This window comes from Pelodiscus sinensis, chromosome 2, assembly GCF_049634645.1.
Source record: "Pelodiscus sinensis isolate JC-2024 chromosome 2, ASM4963464v1, whole genome shotgun sequence".
NCBI lineage: Eukaryota > Metazoa > Chordata > Testudines > Trionychidae > Pelodiscus > Pelodiscus sinensis.
In genome coordinates, this window is record NC_134712.1 from 211,889,899 (window position 1) to 211,911,651 (window position 21,753).

Below are 21,753 nucleotides of genomic sequence, written 5' to 3' on the forward strand. Positions count from 1 at the left end.
AAAATTCAATGGTGAGTGCCTTACTAGAAATGAACAAATACAAGGAACTGAATTCATCAATAAATTAGTCACAAGAATGTATGGCACTGATCATTCAGCAAAAGTCATTGCAGAGCTTGCAGAGTATTGTGCTAAAGTTTTTTTTGAAAATCATATGTAACAAAATCAGCTGGCTCAGTAACATGGTGGAAAGGTATTTGCTATGGATCAAAATTAGGGAAAGCAGCAATCAACATATTGAATATGCCACCAACAATGGCAGCAACTGAAAGAAGTTTCAGTACTTACAGAATCATTCATAATGCAAAAAGAAACAAGTTAACACAAGAAAGGGCAGGCAAGCTGACATTCATAGCCCATAATATAAAGCTTCTTAAGACCCCAAATGATGCTCTGTTTAAATCCCCAAGAGAAAAAAGGAAACAGAACCAGAGAAATGAGGAAGAAGAAATTGATGATGCTGAAGAGAAAGAAGAAGTTGTCGAAGAAGAGGATATGTATGAGGAAGAAGAAGAGATAGAAATATATGGGTCAGATTTGGAAAGTGCAGATTCTGATTAGACTTGGATTCAATCCAGAAAGTTAAAAATATTTGTATCCTGCAATAGAAGATTTGTAATAAAAGTTCTAGTAATTTAAACCTCTGTCTTTTTTTCTTTACTTTCTCGATTTTTCATTTTAACAATTGGAAACTTTCTTGATTCTTGAAGTTTTATTGAAGAAAGACACCATTATAAATAGTAAAATTCTTTAAAAACTATTTAACAAGTATTTAAGAGAAAATTCTCAAAAATTCTCGCATTGGAGAATATTCTCAAGAACATTCTCGAGAGTATTCTCCCAAAATGTATTCCCGAGAATTTAACATCACTAAGGCTGACATTTTAAAATCAGCACTTAAGAAATAATCTGACCATGTAAAAATATTTCGATGCCAGTTGTACGCTTTTTCAGTTCCAGACAGTTCATGAATTCTTCAAGTTCTTCTTCATCCCAGATAAGTAGCATAACTTTGTCAACAATATCAGTCGACTCATCCAATGAGCATACATCTCTGATATATTTTTTTTAAGTTGTTGATGAATGTCTTTGCTCATCATAGCTATGCGATTTGAAACAGTATCATTAGAAAGAGGAATTGTTTTCAGTTTTTTGGCAACTTCATATCCCAAAAGTGCATGGCTTGCATCCAAAAAAACAAGGCTTAATTAAGTCTTCCCCTATGATGAAATTTTTCTTTATTTTGCAATGTGAAGTGATATAAAAAATGACACTTTAAGGGCAGCTTCATTTCCAGTTCCCGTAATTCAAATTGGGAATTACGATTGCTGGTGTTTTGTTTCCCAATGCCTTTTAAGTTTTGATGGACCCATAGTGCCATTACCCCAAATCTCCAAGTAAATAACGCATTGCGGGCAATTGTCTTTATATGTGAATCCAAACGCTAGGTATGCAGGATCATGTTTTTTGCAGCTAGATATGCACCCCCCTCCCTTCCTTTTGTAGAGATGAACTGTGAAAGTACCCTTATACTCATGGGGCTTGGTTTCCTGTTCCCATATAGTCTTGTAAAGACTTCTGAGAGTTTCCTGACCTGGTAGGCACTTCCACATTTGCATCTCACATGTAACGGAGTCAGCCCCTGGAGACTTGCCCATGGACAGTTACTTGATGCCTTAATAACTTCATCTAAACAAGTCAGGTCCGAGGGTGCCGGACCAGGGAGGTCCAACATGTAGAAAGCCTTCATGTTATGCTTGTCACCCACTTCCTGCAGCACTGCAGACATTTGCTCCAAACAGTGGTACTTTATTGGCCTTAGCCAAATTTGAAGTGTATGTTTGGCCTGATGATACCTTTGGTCTGCTTCACTGTTGATTTCTTGTCCAAGATGTAGGACTTTTGTGCTGGTCTATGTCAGGATCATTCTTAAACTAAATTATTCTTGATGTTTCCACTTTACAAAGCCAAGAACCTTTGATGCTATATTGTGACCTCAATGGCTGTGGAATTTTTTGGGACCTCAGCTACTGCAGTCTCCAGTACCTGTTCCAACTTTGTCAGCCACATTGATTTTCTTTGATGGTCTGAGGTGCTTTGGTGCAAAGTGTAGGAAGATGCTTCTAACAAGTCGATGGTCTAACCAGTATTTGGTACTTCTCAAGGAACAGATGTGTACATCTGTAATATCTCTAGACCGAACAGTTACACAGTCCAGAATGTGCCAGTGTTTTGACCTGGGATGCATCTATGCTGTCTTATAGTTTTTGGCCTGTTGGAAGAATATTACAAATTTTCAATACATAAAACATCAGTACAACTGCTATATTAAGTGCAAAGTAGTAAATAACCTGAAGTTTCTATTTCAGTTTCATACTGAATTTAAATAAATTACTGATAGATCTTGTGAAATTAGTCCGTTTTGTTTCACACTAGCATTTATATTGAAAATTGATTTTTCCACTAGTTGTTGAATATTATCAGTTCATCTGAAATAAAAAATGTTTAGATACAGGAATAAGAAAGCACTGATTATACACAATAGCACTGGAAAATGTAAGTGAATTTTCAAGATTTTTACATATCTTGTCAGCTGAAGATCATAAATGACAAGTCTGTAACAAACGAGCTTTATATGGTCTGAAAAGTGTCTAGTTATGTTAATGGTTTGGTATCAGCACACCTCTCCACTGTCCTTTTTGCAAAAAGCAACATTAGACAAGTTTACTCTCTTATATGAACCTAATATTTCATTATTTACATATTATAGATATGCACTCACAAAACTACAGCTAAATAAAAATTATACTAAATAACTGAACACTTTGGGGATAGTTAAAAGTGTTAACGTACATTCATAGCCCTATTCTGACCATATATTAAGATAAAAGGGGGGAGGAGGGGAATGAAATGCCATTGCATCATTACAATAAGGGTATGTCTAGACTACATGGCTCTGTCGACGGAGCCATGTAAAATAGTTTATTTGGCATAGTCAAAGAGGTGGGGATGTAAATAATCCCCGCTTCCTTAAAATAAAAATGGCCACTGTGCTGTGCCGACGATCAGCTGATCCGGCACAGCGTGGCAGTCTAGATGCAGCATGAGTCAGTGGGGATTATTTAAATCCCTGCTTCTTTGACTATGGCAAACTATTTTACATGGCTCCGTCGATGGAGCCCTGTAGTCTAGATGTAGCTTAAGGGTTGAAATGCAGCAACTTTTTTCAGTCTGCATTTCATCTCAGTTTTTAGCTTCTAAACAACAACATACTTGGAAGAGAAATGCTGGAAACTGAGTTAAGGGGCCTGCATTCCCTTTATGCTGTGGATCTAGGGATGGGCCCAGGCGATTTACACCAGTTCATCAGTTAGGCCTAGAATTGCCAACTGTTCAGTTTTTGACTGGAAAACCAGGTTTAAAAGAGATCCTGGAGGCTCCAGTTAGAACTGCTAATCAGTCCATTAAGTCGTGTTGGCAGTACAGGAAGGCTTCCTATCTTGCTCCTGGCAGCAGCTGGCACGCCCCACCATCTCCTAGGCATAGGAGTAGCCCGGGGGGGGGGGGGGGGGGGGGGGAAGAGAGGAAAAGGTGTCTGCATGCTGCCTCACCTGAGCACCAGTTCCATAGCTCCCATTGCCTGGGAACCCCCTCCCAGGCCCCAACCCCCTGTCCCAGTCCAGTGGAAATCAGCTAGTAAGCAAGTATGGGGGAGAACAAGCAATGGAGGAAGGGGGAATGAAGTGTGTGGGAAGCAGGGCACTGAAGAAGGGGCAGGGCAGGGGTGTTCTTTCTTTGCAATAAGGAAGTTGGCAACCTGAGTTAGGCCCTGCAATCCTATTTATAGAGAGCACAGCACATGTGAGGGTTACTAAATCCTTGAGGTTATGGTAGTGACAATGGACTAGCCACAGTGTCAGACTTGGTCTTGTGGAAGATTCTTTCTCTCTCCACCCCCATCCTGTAACCATATGAACAGTCGTGTTACGTCTACTGACTGGGAGGGTTAACATTTCCACATAGAGAAGGTTTAGTTGAACTAGTGAGGGGTAGGAAATTATTTTTTAAATGCACTATAACCTGAACTTCTGATTTTGATGAAGCATACTAATAAGTTACCACTTATCTTGTTTTAAATAATTAAAAAACTAACAAACCAGAATGTATGCGCCTCACAGTATAAAAATAAGCATCCACAATACATTTATTTGTTTAAATTACTTCATATTTTCACATAACCTTAAAAGAAAATATATTTTCTCTCACATACAGTAATAGTGAAGTGCACTATTTCAAACATTAAAAATAAATCTTTAACAAAATCTGTACAACAGATAAATAAATATCTACAATGCTTAGTTTGTGAAAAACAAAACCAAAATATCCCCCCAAATTCACTTTTTCTTACTTCTAATAATGGTATAGATGTAGGTTGTACATCCTGTCCATAACAACTATCACTACACTTCTCAGCTATAGCATGTTTTTCAGTAAATCAAATGTACTGATTAGTGGCTAAGGAGGACTTTTCAAACACTAGAAATAATGTCCAAAAAGAAAACAACTGAGAAAATGTTGAGTATCTTTCTCTCATTTGTCAAAAAAACTAGTTGCCATGTTAAGGTTACTGAATTAGTGCACTAAGTTTATTCTTGAGACTTGTATTATCTTTATCTTGCTATCTTCCTCTCATTCCTAGATTCGTACAGAAATTATTTTCTTTACTGGAACAAAATGCAGCTATTCTTTCACAGTCAGGAAAGTTTTCTTGCAGACATGGGAGGCTTTGCAAGTCCAGACTCCACAAATCAACTGAGACTACATCAGAAAATGTATAAATATCAGACCACTTACTGTATAAATTAAAATTCATATTGTTTATCGTTACTTATAATTGCACATACGCTGAGAAAACAATACTGTATTCATTTGAGTGCTAAACAGTAGCCAGCAAGAGGACAGAATGAAGACGCACCTGAACCTCCAAGTATTATGTAACCAAACTGTAATACTGTGATTTAATGTAACAAAATATCACCTTAGTTCAACTGAATTTGTAGAATTTAAAATTGCCATCTATCAGTTCTAATCTGAAATGCTATTTCTTTCAGTTCTATGCTGTATGCAAAAAAAGGATACATAATAAAGAAAAGCTTCTGATTCTGAGTTTGAATCAGAGCTATCAAGGAAAGATACTGAAAAATAAGAATGTAAGAACTGGGTCTTCTGAACAATGAATCTCAACCTTATTTCATTATTATTTTAAAAAGGGACCCATTGTCTGCAGCTGTCCAGATTACCAGTCAACCACCACCCTTCCTCATGGAAGGCTGTTCTCCACACCTTCATTGAAGATATCACTGTAAGAGCTAATATGACTAACTTCCTACGGAAACCTAGATCGAGTCACATACAATCTGGGGGGGGTCTGTGGTTGTTGTGTCCCTCTATACCCTTCTCTGTAAGATCTAACTAGAGTAAAGGTATGATTAGAAAAGGGTGGAAATTTTCCCAACTTTTCAGTACTCAGCCAAAATATTGTTCAACACTGTTTTTTCAGTGGTGCTGTATTAATATCGTGAACTATAGAGAGTTTGAAAGAGCAATAAATGGAAAATACTGATGAAAAAGCAAACACATTAGTAGAAAATTCAAAATAAAATTACTTATGCATTCTTAACAAATCCCACATTTCTAGTACTAAAGAATACTTCTTTAGTAAGAAAAAAAATACAAAACATCTCTGAAACAGTATGTAAACCTGGCTAGAATATTAAATGGAATCATTTAAATTGATGGGTTTTTTTCAATTCATGAAGGGTTCCATATACTAGCTACACCAAAACACTGATCCTTAGACAATGAGTTAACACTAAGTTTAGAAAAACAACCCTGATTACCAGTACAATAAACTTCCATTTTTTAAATTAGCAAAGATAACCATTAACTAAGGATCACTCATCAAAACTGCTTTGTTGTTACAAAAGTTTCTTGAGAAGACAATTAAAGCATGTCTTATGTATACTGTAGAATGCTAGGTGTGTCAAAGCAAAGTTAATTCAGTAATCTCCAAATTATGCTGCCAACCCACTCATTTCTCTACTTCATGTTATGTTTAAAACAGATATGCAAATGAAAATATATATCCAGTAGAAAAAAAGACGTGTTTTTCACATGCAAATCTCTACAGTGCATTCTTGTTTCTCATGTTCCTTTGAGTAGGGTATTTCCACACAAAATATGTACATTTTCATTATATACATATTCAATAAACTTCATTTAGATGTCCTGCTGCAGCGTAGCACTGTGTAAGTTTTTTATACCTCCAGTTAAATATTTTTCTTCAGGCAGACAAAAAGTAAACCTGAAGTAAGTTTTAAAGGACTTCTTGAAGTTAATGCCTTGATTGATCTTGAACTGCTGACAAAAAGAGGAGTCCAGAAAAAAAAATAGTTATAAATAGCAGCCTTCTAAGCAGAGTTGCATTATCTTTAGGAACAACCATCTGTGCTAGATCGTTAGTGATCTGAGAAATTTCATGTGCCACACACACAAATATAAAAGTGCTGACAATAATGTTGAGCATTGGATTTCCAGGAATGAGCACCAAGATCCCCTTTGTATCTGCTGCTAGCCAGATGTGGTATTGACAGATGAATAGCTAGAAGAAAGAGAGAGATTCAGTTTACAAATTTCAACATAAATAAGAGTATAATCATTACGATTACAATAGCTGATCTTGGGCTTACTCCTGTTAAAGAGGTAAATAGCAAGATGGCAAAGTTTGCAGATAATACAAGATTACGAAAGATAGTAAAGGCAGAGTTACAAAGAGTTACACACCAATATCACAAAACTGGGTGACTGGGCAAGACAACGGCAGATGAAATTCAATGTAGTTAAGTACCGCACACTAGAAAACAATCTCAACTATACACAATGATGGGATCTAAATTAGCTGCTACCACTCAAGAAAAGATCTTGAGTCACTGTGGACAGTTTTCTGAAAATGTCTGCTCAATGTGCAATGCCATAAAAAACCTAACAATATTATGTACTATTAAGACAGAGACAGAGAGTAAGACAGGCAATATTGAAATGCAACTGTATAAAGTCCTGGAACACCCAGACTACGTCTAGATTGCATCACTTTTTCGTAAAAGGGATGCAAATTAGACGTATCGGAATTGCTAATGAAGCGGGGATTTAAATCTCCCCCGCTTCATTAGCATAAAAATGGCTGCCGCTTTTTTTCGGAACGGAGCTTTGCCGGAAAAAAGCGCCAGTCTAGATGCGGATCTTTCAGAAAATAAAGCCTTTTCTGAAAGATCCCTTATCCCTCTTAAAATAAGGGATATGGGATCTTTCGGAAAAGGCTTTATTTTCTGAAAGATCCGCGTCTAGACTGGCACTTTTTTGCAGCAAAGCTCCGTGCTGAAAAAAGCGGCAGCCATATTTATGCTAATGAAGCGTGGGAGATTTAAATCCCCACTTCATTAGCAATTGCGATACGTCTAATTTGCATCCCTTTTACGAGAAAGGGATGCAATCTAGACGTAGCCCCACAGTTTGAGTACTGCATACAGCTCTGGTTTGAGAAAGAACAATGAAGGGAAACAAAAATGATTAAAGGTATGAAACAGCTTCCATGCGAAAAAAAATTAAAAAGACTGGGACTGTTCATTTTAGAAAAAAAAAGATGACTTAGGGGGGATACAATACAAGGCTATAAAATCATGACTAGTGTGGAGGAAGTGAATGAAGAAGCAATTAACCCTTCACAACACACAAGAAAAGGAGGTTAGTCACCTTCCTGTAACTGACATTCTTCCAGATGAGCATCCTTGGGGGTGTTCTACATCAGGTGTTGAGCGCCCCAGCACTTCGACGGATTTTTCTCAGCAATGTATCGGGGGCCGCACATGCGCAGTGCACGCGAGCCCCTCTCAGTACTATCGTGCATGTGTGGCCCCCCTCCCTTCGGTTTCTTCTCTATCCGGAACCCGGGAAATAATATATTAAGATGTTATCATAAGGGCATTCCGAAGTAGAAGAGCACCCTCAGGGACGCTCATGTCTAAGAATGTCAGTTACAGAAGGTGAGTAACCTCCTTTTCTTTGTTGAGAGGCGTCCCTGGGGGTGCTCCACATCAGGTGACTACAAGCAATATTTTCTTACAGAGGCAGGGACTTCGGATCAGGTAAGTATGCCATTTGTAGTTCAGCTTTTGCTAGTTTGGTATGCTGGAGGGGTCCTGAGGTAAGTGCATAATGTTTTGAAAAGATGTTTTCTGACGACCATATGGCTGCTGCACATATATCATGTGGTGGGATTTTCCTCAAGTAAGCAACGGATGTGGTGACTGCTCTTGTGGAGTGTGCCTGAATCGGAACTGGCGAAGGTAGGTCGTTTAGCGAATAACAAGTAGCAATGCATTCTGAGATCCAATGTGACAATCTCTGTAATTAAATTTGTTTTCCTTTACTATGATCTGCGATGGAGACGAAAAGTGGGGAAGAGAATCTGAAAGATTTTGTTCTGTCGATGTAGGAGGAGAGAGCTCTTCTGACATTTAGGGTGTGCATCTGAGCTTCAAATGTATTAATGTGGGTTTTGGAAAAAATACTGATAAGTATATTGTCTGATTCAAATGGAAAGGGGAGTGCACCTTCGGGAGGAATTTTGGGTGCAGTCGCATCGTAACCTTGTCCTTAAAAAAGATCGTGAAAGGTGGGTCTGCCATCAGGGCAGCCATCTTGCTCACTCTATGCGTTGATGTTATTGTTACCAAGAATGTCTTCCCTTAAGGATAGATGGCGTAGGGAACATGTCGCCATGGGTTCCAATGGCGGTTTTGTGAGGGTTGTTAATACCAAGTGTAAGTCCCAAGGCTCTTGAAGGGGTGCCACCTCTGGGTATAGAGCCTGCAGACTTTTAAAATATCGCTATGTTACTGGGTGTGCGAAGACTGTGGTGTCTTCCACTGTTGCGTGGAAGGTTGCGATGACTGCTAGGTGGACCTTGATTGAGCTGAGGGAGAGATGTGATTGTCTGAAGTGTAACAGGTATTCCAGTACATCAAGAAGTGGACTGTCTTGCGGTCGTATGCTGTGAGAGGTTACCCAGTGAACAAATTGAGTCCATTTCCTCACGTATGTTTTTCTTGTTGCAGGTGCTCTCTCTGCTTTGTAAGAGGACATCACGGATTTGTTGAGAGCATTGCATTTCTATTCCCCTGAACCATCTAAGCACCACACCTTGAGATGGAGTGTGTGAAACTGTGGGTGAGGATACATAATCCCTGGTTGATGGAGAATGTTGGGATTGTTCAGAAGCGTGATTGGTTGCTGTATTGCTAGACTGTACAGGAGGGGAAACCACGGCTGTCAGGGCCAGCAGGGTGCAATGAGGATAACTTTTGCTTTGTTGTTCAGAATCTTTACGAGGACTCTGTTAAGGAGAAGAAATGGGGGAAAAGCGTAATGTAGGAGTGCATTCCAGGTTATAACAAGAACATCCCCGGAGGGCTCTTTGCCCATGCCCGCCCTGGAGCAATAACTTGGGCATTTTTTGTTGATTGAGGTGGCAAATAAATCTATATCTGGGAAACCCCATCGATTGAATATGTCGGTGAGGAGTGCATAGTCAAGTTCCCATTCGTGCTCTTGTGGCAGGGCTCTGCTGAGGGCATCTGCCGTTGAACTGAGGACCCAGGAAGGTGGCAAGCGGATATGCGAATGTCTCTGGCTAGGCACCAATTTCAAAATGCTATAGCTTCCAGGCACAGAGTGTGTGATTGGGCACTGCCTTGCCTGTTTATATAGAATATGCATGCGGTGTTGTCTATGTATATTTTTACATGTATTCCCATGACATTGGGTAACAGTTCTTGTCATGCCAGATGAACTGCCCTGAGTTTGAGGGCATTGATGTGAAGCATGCGGTCTGCCAGAGACCATAGGACATGTGCTGTGCAGCCTTCTGCATGGGTACCCCCACTCGTAAGGGATGCATCTGTAGTGACAACTACAGAGGGGTTCAGGGGTCGAAAGGGGATGCCTATGCACAGGTTGCTTGATTTTGTTCATCAGTGTAGGGATGCTTTCACTGGGTATGGTAGTGTGAGGTGAGCAGCGACAGAAGCTAGCATCTTCGTGAATACACTTGGTGCAGTGCAGAGACCAAAGGGCAGTACTGTGTACTGGTAATATTGGAGACCTAAAGTGAAACGAAGAAAATGTCTATGCATCCTGCAGGTCGGAAGAAGAAAACCAGTCACCAGACTCCAGAGCTGGGATAATAGTATTTAGGGTGACCATTTTGAATTTGTTTCCTTATGTATTTATTTAGTAACCGAAGATAAAGACTCGGCCTCCAAGCACCTGTCTTCTCTACGAGAAAATAATGTGAGTAGAAACTGGTTCCGTGGAACTCTTGGGATACTGGTTTTATGGCTCCTAATTTGAGAAGGTGGTCAATTTCTTGTTGTACTATAATTTTGTGAGAGGGATCCCTGAAGAGGGACGGGATGGGTGGTGGGGGGGGGGGGGGGAAGGGGAGAAGAGAGAAAAGGGATGGTATAACCTAGGGAGATAGTTTGAGTTACCCACTTTTCTGTGGTAATAGATAACCAATTTGAAAGTAAGGTAATAAACGAAATAGCAAAGGTTTGGAACCAATCTCAAGCTCTGGTGCATGTGGTGTAGTTTTACATCTCTCCACTGTTGTTTTGGATTTGCTTGCTGGGTTGGGATGAGCAGTTGGGGTTTAGTCTGAGGGTGCCGTCTATGTTGCCTGCTGCGCCCCCACTGTTGGTACAGGGCATGGTCTTGTCTCTGGTACTGGTAAGTGAGTTGTGGGTACCTGGGTCTCTGATATAGTTGGTACCTGTACTGTCTCTGTCTCGTCATAAGGGTGACCACAATATGGCTCTGGAATCTTTCATCGATTGGAGCAGTTCATTGGTCTTTGCAGAAAATAGCTTTTCTCCATCGAACGGAAGGTCTTCTACCGATGGTTGCACTTGGCGGAGAAAAGCAGAAGAGTTGAACCACGAGGCTCGTCTCATAGTGACTGTTGCCGTAGTCCTTGTAGCTGTGTCTCCTGCATCAAGTGCAGCTTGCAGGCCTATTTGCGATATTATCTAGCCTTCTGAAACAAGAGCCTGAAACTGTGCCTTTTTGCTGTCAGGGATATCTTCAATAAAAGTATTGAATTTTGTATAATTATTGAAGTCGTATTTACTTAATAAAGCAGCATAGTTTGCCACTCTCATTTGAAGAGTGGCAGAGGCATAAACCTTCTTTCCGAACATGTCCAGACGTTTATTGTCCTTTTGGATGGGGTAGAACGATTTTTCTGTTTGTTTCTCTGATGTGCAGTGTCTACTATGAAGGAGTTGGGTGCAGGGTGAGAAAAGAGGAATTGAGAACCCTTGGGGGAAAACACAGTATTTTCGATCAGCTTTCCTGCATGTTGGTGGGAAGGATGCAGGTGTTTGCCATAGGGTTTTAGCTGGCTCCCAGATGGCTGGGTTAATAGGAAGCACCATCTTTGTTGCTGTACTGGGCTGGAGGATGTTAGTGAGTTCATGTTGAGAAACCTGAACTTCTTCCATAGATATAATCAAATCAATAGCAACTCTTTTAAATAAATCCTGGAAAGAGGAGAGATCATTGGTAGTATGAGTAGCAGGTGGTAACAATACCTGCCCTATGGCTGAGGCTGCGTTTGGATGTAATATAGATGTAGAAGCTGACATTGAAGAGCAATGGCTTTCACTGTCAGTTCTCCTCATAAAGGTGTGGGATGACAGGTTTAAAGGAGAGCAGGGTTTCGACATATGCTTGGTCTTATATGGACTCTTTTTATATTGTTGAGGTGGTTGATTGAACATTTGCCACTGTGGGGGGCAAAGCATAGGAGGTGGCATCCAAAAATAAGGAGCCCAGGGAGCCATTTGTACTCTAAGAAAATCTGGTTGTTGCTGATAAGCAGACCAGGTAGAGCTCGCCATATATGGCTGAGGTGAAAAAGCAGGTAAACATTCCTCCTGTCCTCAGAGAGGGGGGAGAGGAAGTCAGAGTAATCAGAGAATGGAGATTGAGGATGTATGTTATCAGTCAAATTATGTGAATGTAAAGTGGGAGAAATTCCCAGATCTTTGTGGTCCTTGTGGCTAATGAGAAGAGTACGCAGCATGGATAGCTCTGATGACTGTAAACAAATTGCCCGAGCTGCTAAGACAATGCTCATCTGAGGTATTGCCCCTGGTAATGGGAGAAGGGGGCCAGCACCCAGCGGTTGGTCTGTGAGGGGATTCCTCGATGCTGCGATAGGAGCAGGAAGATCAGACCCAAGCCGAGGTCAGAGGTATTGTGTTTGACCCTGTCAGAGAAGGACATTTTAAGTCTCAGCTGTCTGTCTTTACGCGTTTTCGGCTTAGCGCAGTCAGTGACAGGCATTAAATTCTTGCAGAGCCTGCAGCTTTTACATTTCAAGACTGCAGGTGTTTTTTTTTAAAAAAAAAAACTAAACAAGTAAATTAGCTAACTATTAACAAGAAATGTGGAAATAAACTATATCTAAACAACTATTTGAAGAAATAAATTTGTGAGGAGAAGTCTTTACGAGAGCAGGAGAGTTCCGTCTGAAGCCGGGGGGGCGGGGCGGGGGAGAGGGGGAGGCAGTAGAAAGGAACTGAAGAGAGGGGGGACCGCGCATGCGTGATAGTACTGAGGGAGGTTTGCACGTGCCGCGCATGTGTGGCCCCCGATACATTGCTGAGAAAAATCTGTCAAGAAGCGCTGGGGCGCTCAACTCGTGATGCGGAGCTCTCCCAGTGACGCCTCTCAACGAAGAACCAGGGGTTACCCAATTAAATTAATTGGCAGCAGGTTTAAAACAAAATACTTCTTTCAGTCAACCTACAAAACTTAATGCCAAAGGTCAAAAAGTTTAAAAAAAAATTAGTTAAGTATAACCAAATTTTAAAAAAAGGATTAGATAAGTACGTGGAGGATAAGTCCATCAATGGTGGTTAGCCAAGAAGATCAGGTATGCAATCACATGCTTTGGAGCTCCCTAAGCCTTTGACTGTCAATAGCAATGAAGGGATGGCAGGGAACGGATCAAAAATTACCATCCTGTTCTGATCATTCCTTCTGAAGCATCTGGCATTGGACATTGTTGCAAGACAAGATAGTGGGCTAGATGGACCATTGGTCTTACTTGTTAAGGCCATTCTTACTAGTTTCAAAGTTAAACAGAAGATGGAACAAGTTATTAAGCATAAGAGGTTAAAACATGCTGGAAAAAAAACACTCAAAACGAACCTGGCAATTAACACCTCTGTAGCCATAAAACATAGGAGGGTTAGTAGGTTACAGACTGTTACAAACTTAAACTTATAAATCTGCTAGACATTAACAATAAGTCTCAAAAAGTCTGGTTTATGACTCATTATAATTTATAACATACTAATTCTTCTTTAACCTATAACTGAAGAGGTATTGTTGGTCCACTTCATTTTAAGTGATTTCTTGCAACGTGTTAACTGCTTATACCTAACAATATGTCCCTAGTATTTAGCTGTGATACTCTAGTTACCTTTGCCAGACATAAGAAGAGCTCTGTGAAGCTCAAAAATGTGTCTCTTCTACCAACAGTAGTTGATCCAGTAAGAGATATTACTTCATCTTGTCTCTCTCAGTGAAGAATATCAACAACCAGAGTTTAATATCAAAGCAAAAGAACCAAAAATATGTTTATTATTTATAAAGTTACACTACCATATACATTATAAAGTTCACCATTTATAGATTCCTAAAATGAAACACTATTAATGCAATTGTTATCACTCTACTTACCTCTAGAGAAATTCTGCCAAACCAGGCAAAAAATGAACTATATACAGAACGGGCATATCCTGGAATATTCCTGATGAGGATGAAAGCTAAAATCTAAACAAAGAAAGTGTTAAAAGTAATTGAAAAGAGATTATTAATTATGGAAATGAGTAATTTAATTAAATATTTCATCTATATTATAAATTTTACTTATATATACACAGAATATATATATATATATATATATACATACACACATACTTTGTGAGTAGTATCATTAAGTATGTGCATAAACGTTTGCAGGATGAAGGCCACACTATATACTGTAGAACCTCAAAGTTATGAACATCTCAGGAATGGAGGTTGTTTGCAACTCTCAACAAAACGTTAAGGTTGTTGTTTCAAAAGTTAACAGCTGAACACTGACTTAATACAGCTTTGAAACGTTACAATGCAGAATTAAAATGTTTCTCTCTTTTTCTTGGTAGTTTAAATTTAATACAGTGCTGTATTGTATTTACTTTGTTTTTGTCTCTGCTGTTGCCTAGTGCATACTTCCAGTTATAAATGGGGTGTGTGGCTGACTGGTTAGTTTGTAACGCCGAAGTTCTAGTGTATATGAATTAATATTGAGGTACTGTGAATGGCCAAGAATGCGTATTTTAATTTTTATATATAGAAATATCTATATTTATTTCACACAAGGATATATAAGTAGTGTATATACGTATGTAGCAATATATTACTATGTATATAAAATGTACACATTGATACAGCTACACTATTACATTTATACACAGAATAGAATGAAAGTGTACTGCCACAATATGGAAAGAAAAATTTTAAACTTTATATTACATAGGTGAAGAAAAAAGCAGCAGCAATGGGACAAGCCATTTTCCCCATTCCTTCATGAAAATGAAGTTAATCAACTGATGTTAAGTGCTAAGGCATCAGAGACAAACTATATTTCAATAGAATCCTAGATTCTGTCACTAAAGAAAAAGGAGCATAAATTACCTGCACCACAGAAACAGAAGGATGTAATTCATTGCACTCAGTTTTGTTTTTACAGCTACTAGCCCAGATAGAGTAGGTCTACAAGATACAAACATACATATTAGTCTGTTTGATGACTGTTTAAGAGATGTATTTTAAAATGTAACAGCAAGATAAAACATTTTAAAAATTGTTAATACTGCAGATGTGTGTGGTGTAGGGAGGGAGGAGTCAATTCTTTACTCTTTCTAATTAGTTACGCATTTTCAAACATGGCTTTGCAGCAGAATGCAGTAATCATTTGTACTCTAACATTAAAAAACAACAGCATTGTTCACAATTTTGTTAAACATATTTAGACATTAGCTCATTTCTTAACTGTCTATAAGGTAACCTACCAGATGATCTTACAAAGACCACCCAAGATAATAAACTGGAGAAGCTGTAATATTTAAATCTACAATAGACTAAAAGAAAAAGAAAGTCCAGTGAAGATTTAGGATGGATAAGAGCTGTTTACAAAATACAGCCTGTAGCAAAGGGGCATAGCCTTCCTTGGAGACTGAGTGTGAGCCACACTGTGCTCTTGCTTACAAGGTGAAATAAACTTCTACAGCCCAAGACCCCCCTCTCGTGAAATGTCCACTCACTGCTACACAAGAACTTCTCAAAAAAGCTGACTATCCTTAGGATGACTTGTTTTACATTTACAAAATTGCAATTTGTATTGTGGACTTACCAAAAAGCAAACTACAGAAATAAAAAGAAAAGAATTTGAGATTTTGTTGGAGAAGAGAGGCTCTCCTTTCCCTTCCGAAAGCATCTGACGTTTCTGTAATGCCAGGTAAATAAAAGCGAATGTCATCCCGTGAAAGACTACCTGCAAATGCAGAACAGTGTAAATACTCACTCGTGGCATATAATAAACCCAGGTAAAAACACCCAGGTAACAGAGTTGTTAAGATATTTGTAATATCATAACCCAATCCAGAAAAACTACTTTAAGTTATATTTCAAGAAATAGAGTAAGCTCTCTGATATTACTCTCAAATACTGAAATTTTATTGTTTTAGGTACCATTAATGCAGGACACTCAAATTTCAAGTACCAGATACTTTTTAGGGTCAGCACCCTTTGTTCTCTGTAAATCTGCAGTAATTACAACAAAATGTATACCTCATGGAAATGATCTGTCTAGTAAAAGAGGCTTTTAAGGGGGAGTTTCTCTGGCCTTCCCCGTCCTCAGTAGGTAGGAACATTCAAGGGTGCCCTTCTACATCACAGATGAGAGCGGTACATGAGAAAATAGTGGTATATGATGTTACTCCAAACTCCTCCATTAACATCATGCTATGTATCGTTCAGAGCCTTACTGCTGCTGCCTGTTTAAAATTTTTGGTGTTCCAGAGCTTATTCTTTAGCACCTCCCCAGAATGCAATTTATACTTCACAAACTGCAACATTTGTGAGATCTGAAGTTTTGTTAGGTACACTGCTCCCTTGGGAATGAAAAAAATGCAAGCACTTATTACAGTTAGCAGCATGGTGTGCTGCTGATTATCTCCCTCTGCTAGCATACTACATGGTAGAGGAAAACAAATGCTTCCTTAAAAAGGTGTCTTAAAACTCTGTTTTTAAAATACATTTATAAACAATAAGGTAAAAACAGCATATTCATTCCATATCAAGACCTTCTGATTTTCACATCACAGAGTGTTCAAAGGACCGCTCCCATGGGTATGTCCTTAATTTACAAATTAAGTTGTTTATATAATAAAAGTTTCTTTGGAGGTTCCCTTAGGTTTATAATCAAACAAGATTAACCATTTATTTCACATTATTATAGAAATTTAAATTTACCTTAGAATTTAGCTTTGAAGTGCTACAGAAGTCAGTTGTCTCCCTGCAAAATTTAAGTCTGGGACAAGGCAGAATATACAGACCCTTGATTATGGACACTTTATAGCAGGGGTGGGAAACCTAAGGCCCGGGGGCTGGATGCACCCCACAGCTTGCCTGCATCCAGCCCCTGAAGCTAAGGGCTCGCCCTAGCATTGGTGAGTCTGCTGGTGCTCCAACTCCCCGGCCATCCCCATTGAGGTCCTGAAGCACACAAAATCTACTAGCGTAGGCCTTCCCTGAGCTCTGGTGTATGAGAGGAATGTGGGGAGTGTCTCTCTCCCTTAGTCAGGGGCCACATCAGTGAGGGTTTTTGTTCTGTTTTACTTCTGAATTTTGTGCAGCCTGCAACTGATATTTCGGTGGATCAGCGGTCCTTGACCCAAAAAAGGTTCCTCACCCCTACTGAACAGGCTCAGCACATAACAGAAGTCAACTTCCATCTTTTGACAAATATTTCAAGCAAAAGAGGATACCCCCTGGCCCCACAACAAACCAGGCTGGAATTTACAGATTTCTTTTTTCCAGACAAAGAGGGAGAAATTGATTCTAAAAGTTAAAATATGTTCAAGAATAGTTCTTAAAACTGCAAGATCACAAATAGTTTATGAAAGCATTACATACGTAGCGGTCTAACTTCCATCTAAACCACCACTCATAAACATTTCCATTCAGCTCAAAACACTTGGACAATGGCCATAGAGAAAAAATCTTCTCAAATATGCCCTGTAAAATATAAACACATCAAGAATATTAACAATGCGTTCAACCCAATTTAATAAGTCTAATTAATTTCATTATCTTTTAATAACATAATTCCCATGCTAAATCAGTTTAAACTGGCCTCACCTCAAAATAAAATCAACAGCACTTGTGAATATTCTGCCCTCTTAAGATAAGGCTCAATACTTATGTCAGTTAATGCTGGTTTAATAGTTGAATTTTCACATCAATTTTAAAACAACTAGGAGATTTGTCTACACTGGCTGTGTCAGATTCTACCACGTAGAGTCAGAAAGAAATTCCTTCCTTTAAAACAAACATCTGAAATGACTGCAGATAAATTTTTGAATGGCAAAACCGGAAAGATGTACAGTTAAGGAGCAGCACTCTTCCCATTCCTTACATTAAATTTAAACACTGCATACTCTCAGATATGGAAGAAGTAAAAATGTGTTGCTTGTTTCATACAAATTGAATTAGCTTATTTTAGTAACAGTATTAGATAGCCAAGTCCGATACTCACTAGATCAGTGGTCTCCAACCTTTTTAACCACAGTATCACTTTTTCAATTTATGTGCAGTGTAAGATCTACCTCAAATCCAAATATCCTTGCCCCACTTCCTTCCCACCCCTTCTTTGAGGCCCTGCCTCTACTCCACCTCTTCTCTGAGGCTTCACCCTGATCACTCCATCCTCACTTCCTCCCCATCCTTATTCACTTTCACCAGACTGGCGTAGAGAGTTGGGATGCAAGCTCTGGTCTTGGGCCAAGGCGTTCAGAGCGTGGGAGGGGCTCCGGGTGCAAGCTCTGAGAAAGAGTTTGGGTGCAGGGGACTCGTGTCTGGGGCAGGCGACTGGGTGTAGGAGGAAGTTCAGGGTTGGGACAGGGATTCCGGAAACAGGCTCTGACTGGGCAGTGGGAGTTGCAGGAGTGGTGTTTGCAGGCAAGGACAGCATGTGGAGACCCCCTGCTCTGCCTCTCTCAGGAGCTGTGGGGACATGCCAGCCACTTCCAGGAGCAGCAATTACCAAAGGGATAATTACTCCAGCCATGACAGGTTAGGCATTTTAGAACTCACAGAATTAAATTTAAACGTAAGAGAGATGAAAATTATGAAATGCACAGACTAGTCAAAAACCAAAAATAACCCACTTTGCAAGCAGTGAAAGTAGAAACAACACCCTCCCTCCGACCCATATGTGTTGGGTCTGGAGATGAGTGCGAAGGACAGTGTGTGATTCTGTGTGTCTATCATTCTCACACTGACACACAGAGAGTGACAGAGATTTGCATTGCCAAGCTTCCTTCATTCCCTTCTCTCTGTGTGGATATAGAGTACAGGGGTGGGGGGAACCCTGATATCAGCATCCCCCCTCTTCTCGCTCCCACACCCTGCATAGCAAGAAGGAGGCTCCCAGGAGGGCAGCTCCAAGGCAGTGGGCAGGAGCAGCATGACACTGGGTGGAGGGGCAACTGCAGTGCTAGCGCTTGATAGCTTCTTGGCCCAACCAGTCAGGATCACCTGTCAGAAGCTCCAAGATCTACCAGTAGATTCTGGTTGGTGATCACTACACTAGACAATATCCCCAAACTGCTGCCTGACCCCCTTTCCCATAAACAAACATTGGAGACGCCAACCTCATTATTCTGTGTGCCTCTGATTGTATCGTGATATACTATATAGTATTTCCTAATGCTTCCTCCCTATCTGTGGTCAGTGCAGTTCTTAGCAGCCACAAGGAATGAATTCATGGTCTCTCTCTCAGGGTTCATTGTTTATACCCCTCAGGGTTCATTGTTTATACCCTTCCATGAATTAGTTAGCAGAGTGTTCCTCCAGTTGTGGGGAAGAAGGAAGCCAGTCTACCATTTCTCCAGCAAATTAAAATTTTTACTAATGACTAGAAGTGTTTAAAAAAGGAGCATAAAAGTGTTCCTGGATTTGGGGTTTTTTTTTAAATCAACTTAAAGGATAATTGAAGTTTCTGGAAAAACTCTAAATTTCAACTAAAAATTACGTTAAAACTTTTCCCCACATTCTTCAGCCAGCTACACCAGTGCTTGATCTTGTTTCAATCATGCTAAGAAGCTGGAGTTTTAACATTGCTCCATGCTATTGGGCACTATTATAAATGTGTCAGATATATGACATATTGTGTTAGATTGCAAGCTTTTTGCAGAACAGACTGTAATTTTATTCTGTTTCCATCAAAACTAGCTTAGTGGGATCTTGGTCCATGACTTAAGTGCTCTGTTAATACAAACAAATAATAATTTGAATATTTCTGTGAATAATGTTATTCTCTATGCACAATGACAAAAGTGCTCTGAAAGGCACCTGATGTTTTGAACAAAGCAGTCATTTCCTAAACAGACTTTTGAGAAAAAAAACCATTTCCCTCTAATTACCCATTGATAAAAGCATTTACCATTTTTCTTTCCTCTCACCAGTCAGTTTTGCACTGTGGGCTCAAATGGAGACAAATATTTAGAGTTTAAAACTAATTGGAGTGGTGATTTTTTTTGATTGTTTACTCAAGTAAGGGGCAAATTCTACCTTTCACCCTGTACCCTGTATGTTCAAAGTACATGATAAGTCATGCACTAGGCATGAAATTCACATAGATACAGAAAGCCTACACAAAGTCTGGACACGACTCATATAGCACTTAAATCTTCAACAAATCTTAAGAGATACATAACCCTTGTGCTGGAAATTTGTGTAAGCATGAATTTCACCAATAAGAAACTCTCATCCTCCTCAGAGTGCAGAACTTCCTGTTTCCAATAGACAAATGGCTTTCAAAATTAGGAATTTCATAGAGCAGGGGTTGGCAATAATTTTTGCAGACGGACCGGACCACTTAGCAAAATTCATTATGTGTTCACGAGCTGGCTCCACGCCCTACAATGGATGGGACTAGGAACTAGCCTCCCCCCACCTGAGTTGCCTGGAGTTGCTATGGGGGAGCCTTGAAATTAATCCGGGGCATATATCCTTATGCCAAAAATTATGTCAGTAATGAGCACACAAATGTAGCTTGTTCTTCTCCAATTATATCAGACATAAGCTCTAGCAGCACTATTCCCCTCTCTATCCCAATAAATTAGATACAACCTGAAAGATAAATAAAGGAAGGGTTGTATTAAGGTGTGGTTTTACAGAGATACTTTTATGATAACTAAAATCAGTAAAGCTAAGCTCTCAGTTTACATAACATTGTCTGAAAGAACTATGAATTTTAAGAGAGGTGTGAGGAAAAAAAAGTAGGATACTGAAACATCTAGCTTCCTATATAAAATCAGATATGAAAAGGAGGCATTTAAATATTCAATACCCTACCCCACAAGCTCTCCTGTAAGTAACAGAAAACTGATCGTAATATTCTATTCTGAATGGCTTTCCAAATTGAATACACAGGCTATGATTAATTTTCTAAGGGTACAAATAAGTATAATTTACAAACCTGAGAATTTGCTAGAATATATATACATATAAGCAAGGAAATTAGTTTGAGCAGTAAGCCAAAATGCCAGAAGCAGTTCCCTGTGGGGAAAAAAAACAGTGAGTATCTTGCTTGTTATTTTTCCAAACAAAAACACATGATACATTTAGTATGAAGTCAGCAGCTCTGACACAGATATCCTTTATAATGTAATATGTATATTGTCCCTGTATTACCTTGTCACACTTCGTCATTATCCAAATCCACACCACAAAAAGTCACAATCATGAATTCACACATTTGTCTATCCTCAGATACACAAGTACAACCCCATCTGGCTTGACTAACACGGATATGCACATATCCAAGGGCACAATTTAACCCTACAAAAGCAAACACTGGTTTAAAGTCTCAGTTTTGCCATACATTCAGCATGAGAATTTCCAATTAAGTTACAAATGAAAAATCCAAGAGCAGTTACAATTTAAATGTACACTTATTTTAAATAAGTCAGGAATGAGGTACGAGACACCTAATTTTGCTCCTCAGCAACTGAGCTGTCCAGCAGAGCTTTGTCAAAGCTAGCCAAAAGGAACAGCTCCCTGAGCTGATTTATTTCAACTCAGTTATACAGTGGAGAATGGCTCTCACCCCTGCTTCATGCAGACTGGAAGCAGGCAACAGGCACAGAACCGAGGGAGAATGGTCATTGACAAGAGGAGCGCTTTTGGAGTCTTGAGGAAAGTAGTGCTGTGAGTCCTCCAGTGGGACTTCCATTGCACAGTGCACATGAGGAAGGAGCAGCTGTTATAAGAGAAATATCAGAGTGCTGCACG

At 39.5% G+C, this 21,753-nt stretch overlaps 1 protein-coding gene across 3 annotated transcripts in view; it reads right to left on the bottom strand.

Annotated features, from left to right (window-relative positions):
• Nucleotides 1-4,186: 4,186 nt before the first annotated feature.
• The window catches only part of CASD1 (CAS1 domain sialic acid O acetyltransferase 1), a 64,496-nt gene continuing 46,929 nt past the window's right edge, over nucleotides 4,187-21,753 (bottom strand). For all 3 annotated transcript variants that reach the window (XM_075922347.1, XM_075922348.1, XM_075922349.1), the window contains 6 exons: nucleotides 20,939-21,018; nucleotides 17,371-17,472; nucleotides 15,587-15,727; nucleotides 14,869-14,946; nucleotides 13,870-13,962; nucleotides 4,187-6,661 (listed from right to left, as the gene is read on the bottom strand). In XM_075922347.1, coding sequence (XP_075778462.1) covers nucleotides 6,395-6,661; nucleotides 13,870-13,962; nucleotides 14,869-14,946; nucleotides 15,587-15,727; nucleotides 17,371-17,472; nucleotides 20,939-21,018 — 761 coding nt within the window. In that variant the 3' untranslated portion in view covers nucleotides 4,187-6,394. The remainder of the gene's footprint in view (nucleotides 6,662-13,869; nucleotides 13,963-14,868; nucleotides 14,947-15,586; nucleotides 15,728-17,370; nucleotides 17,473-20,938; nucleotides 21,019-21,753) is intronic.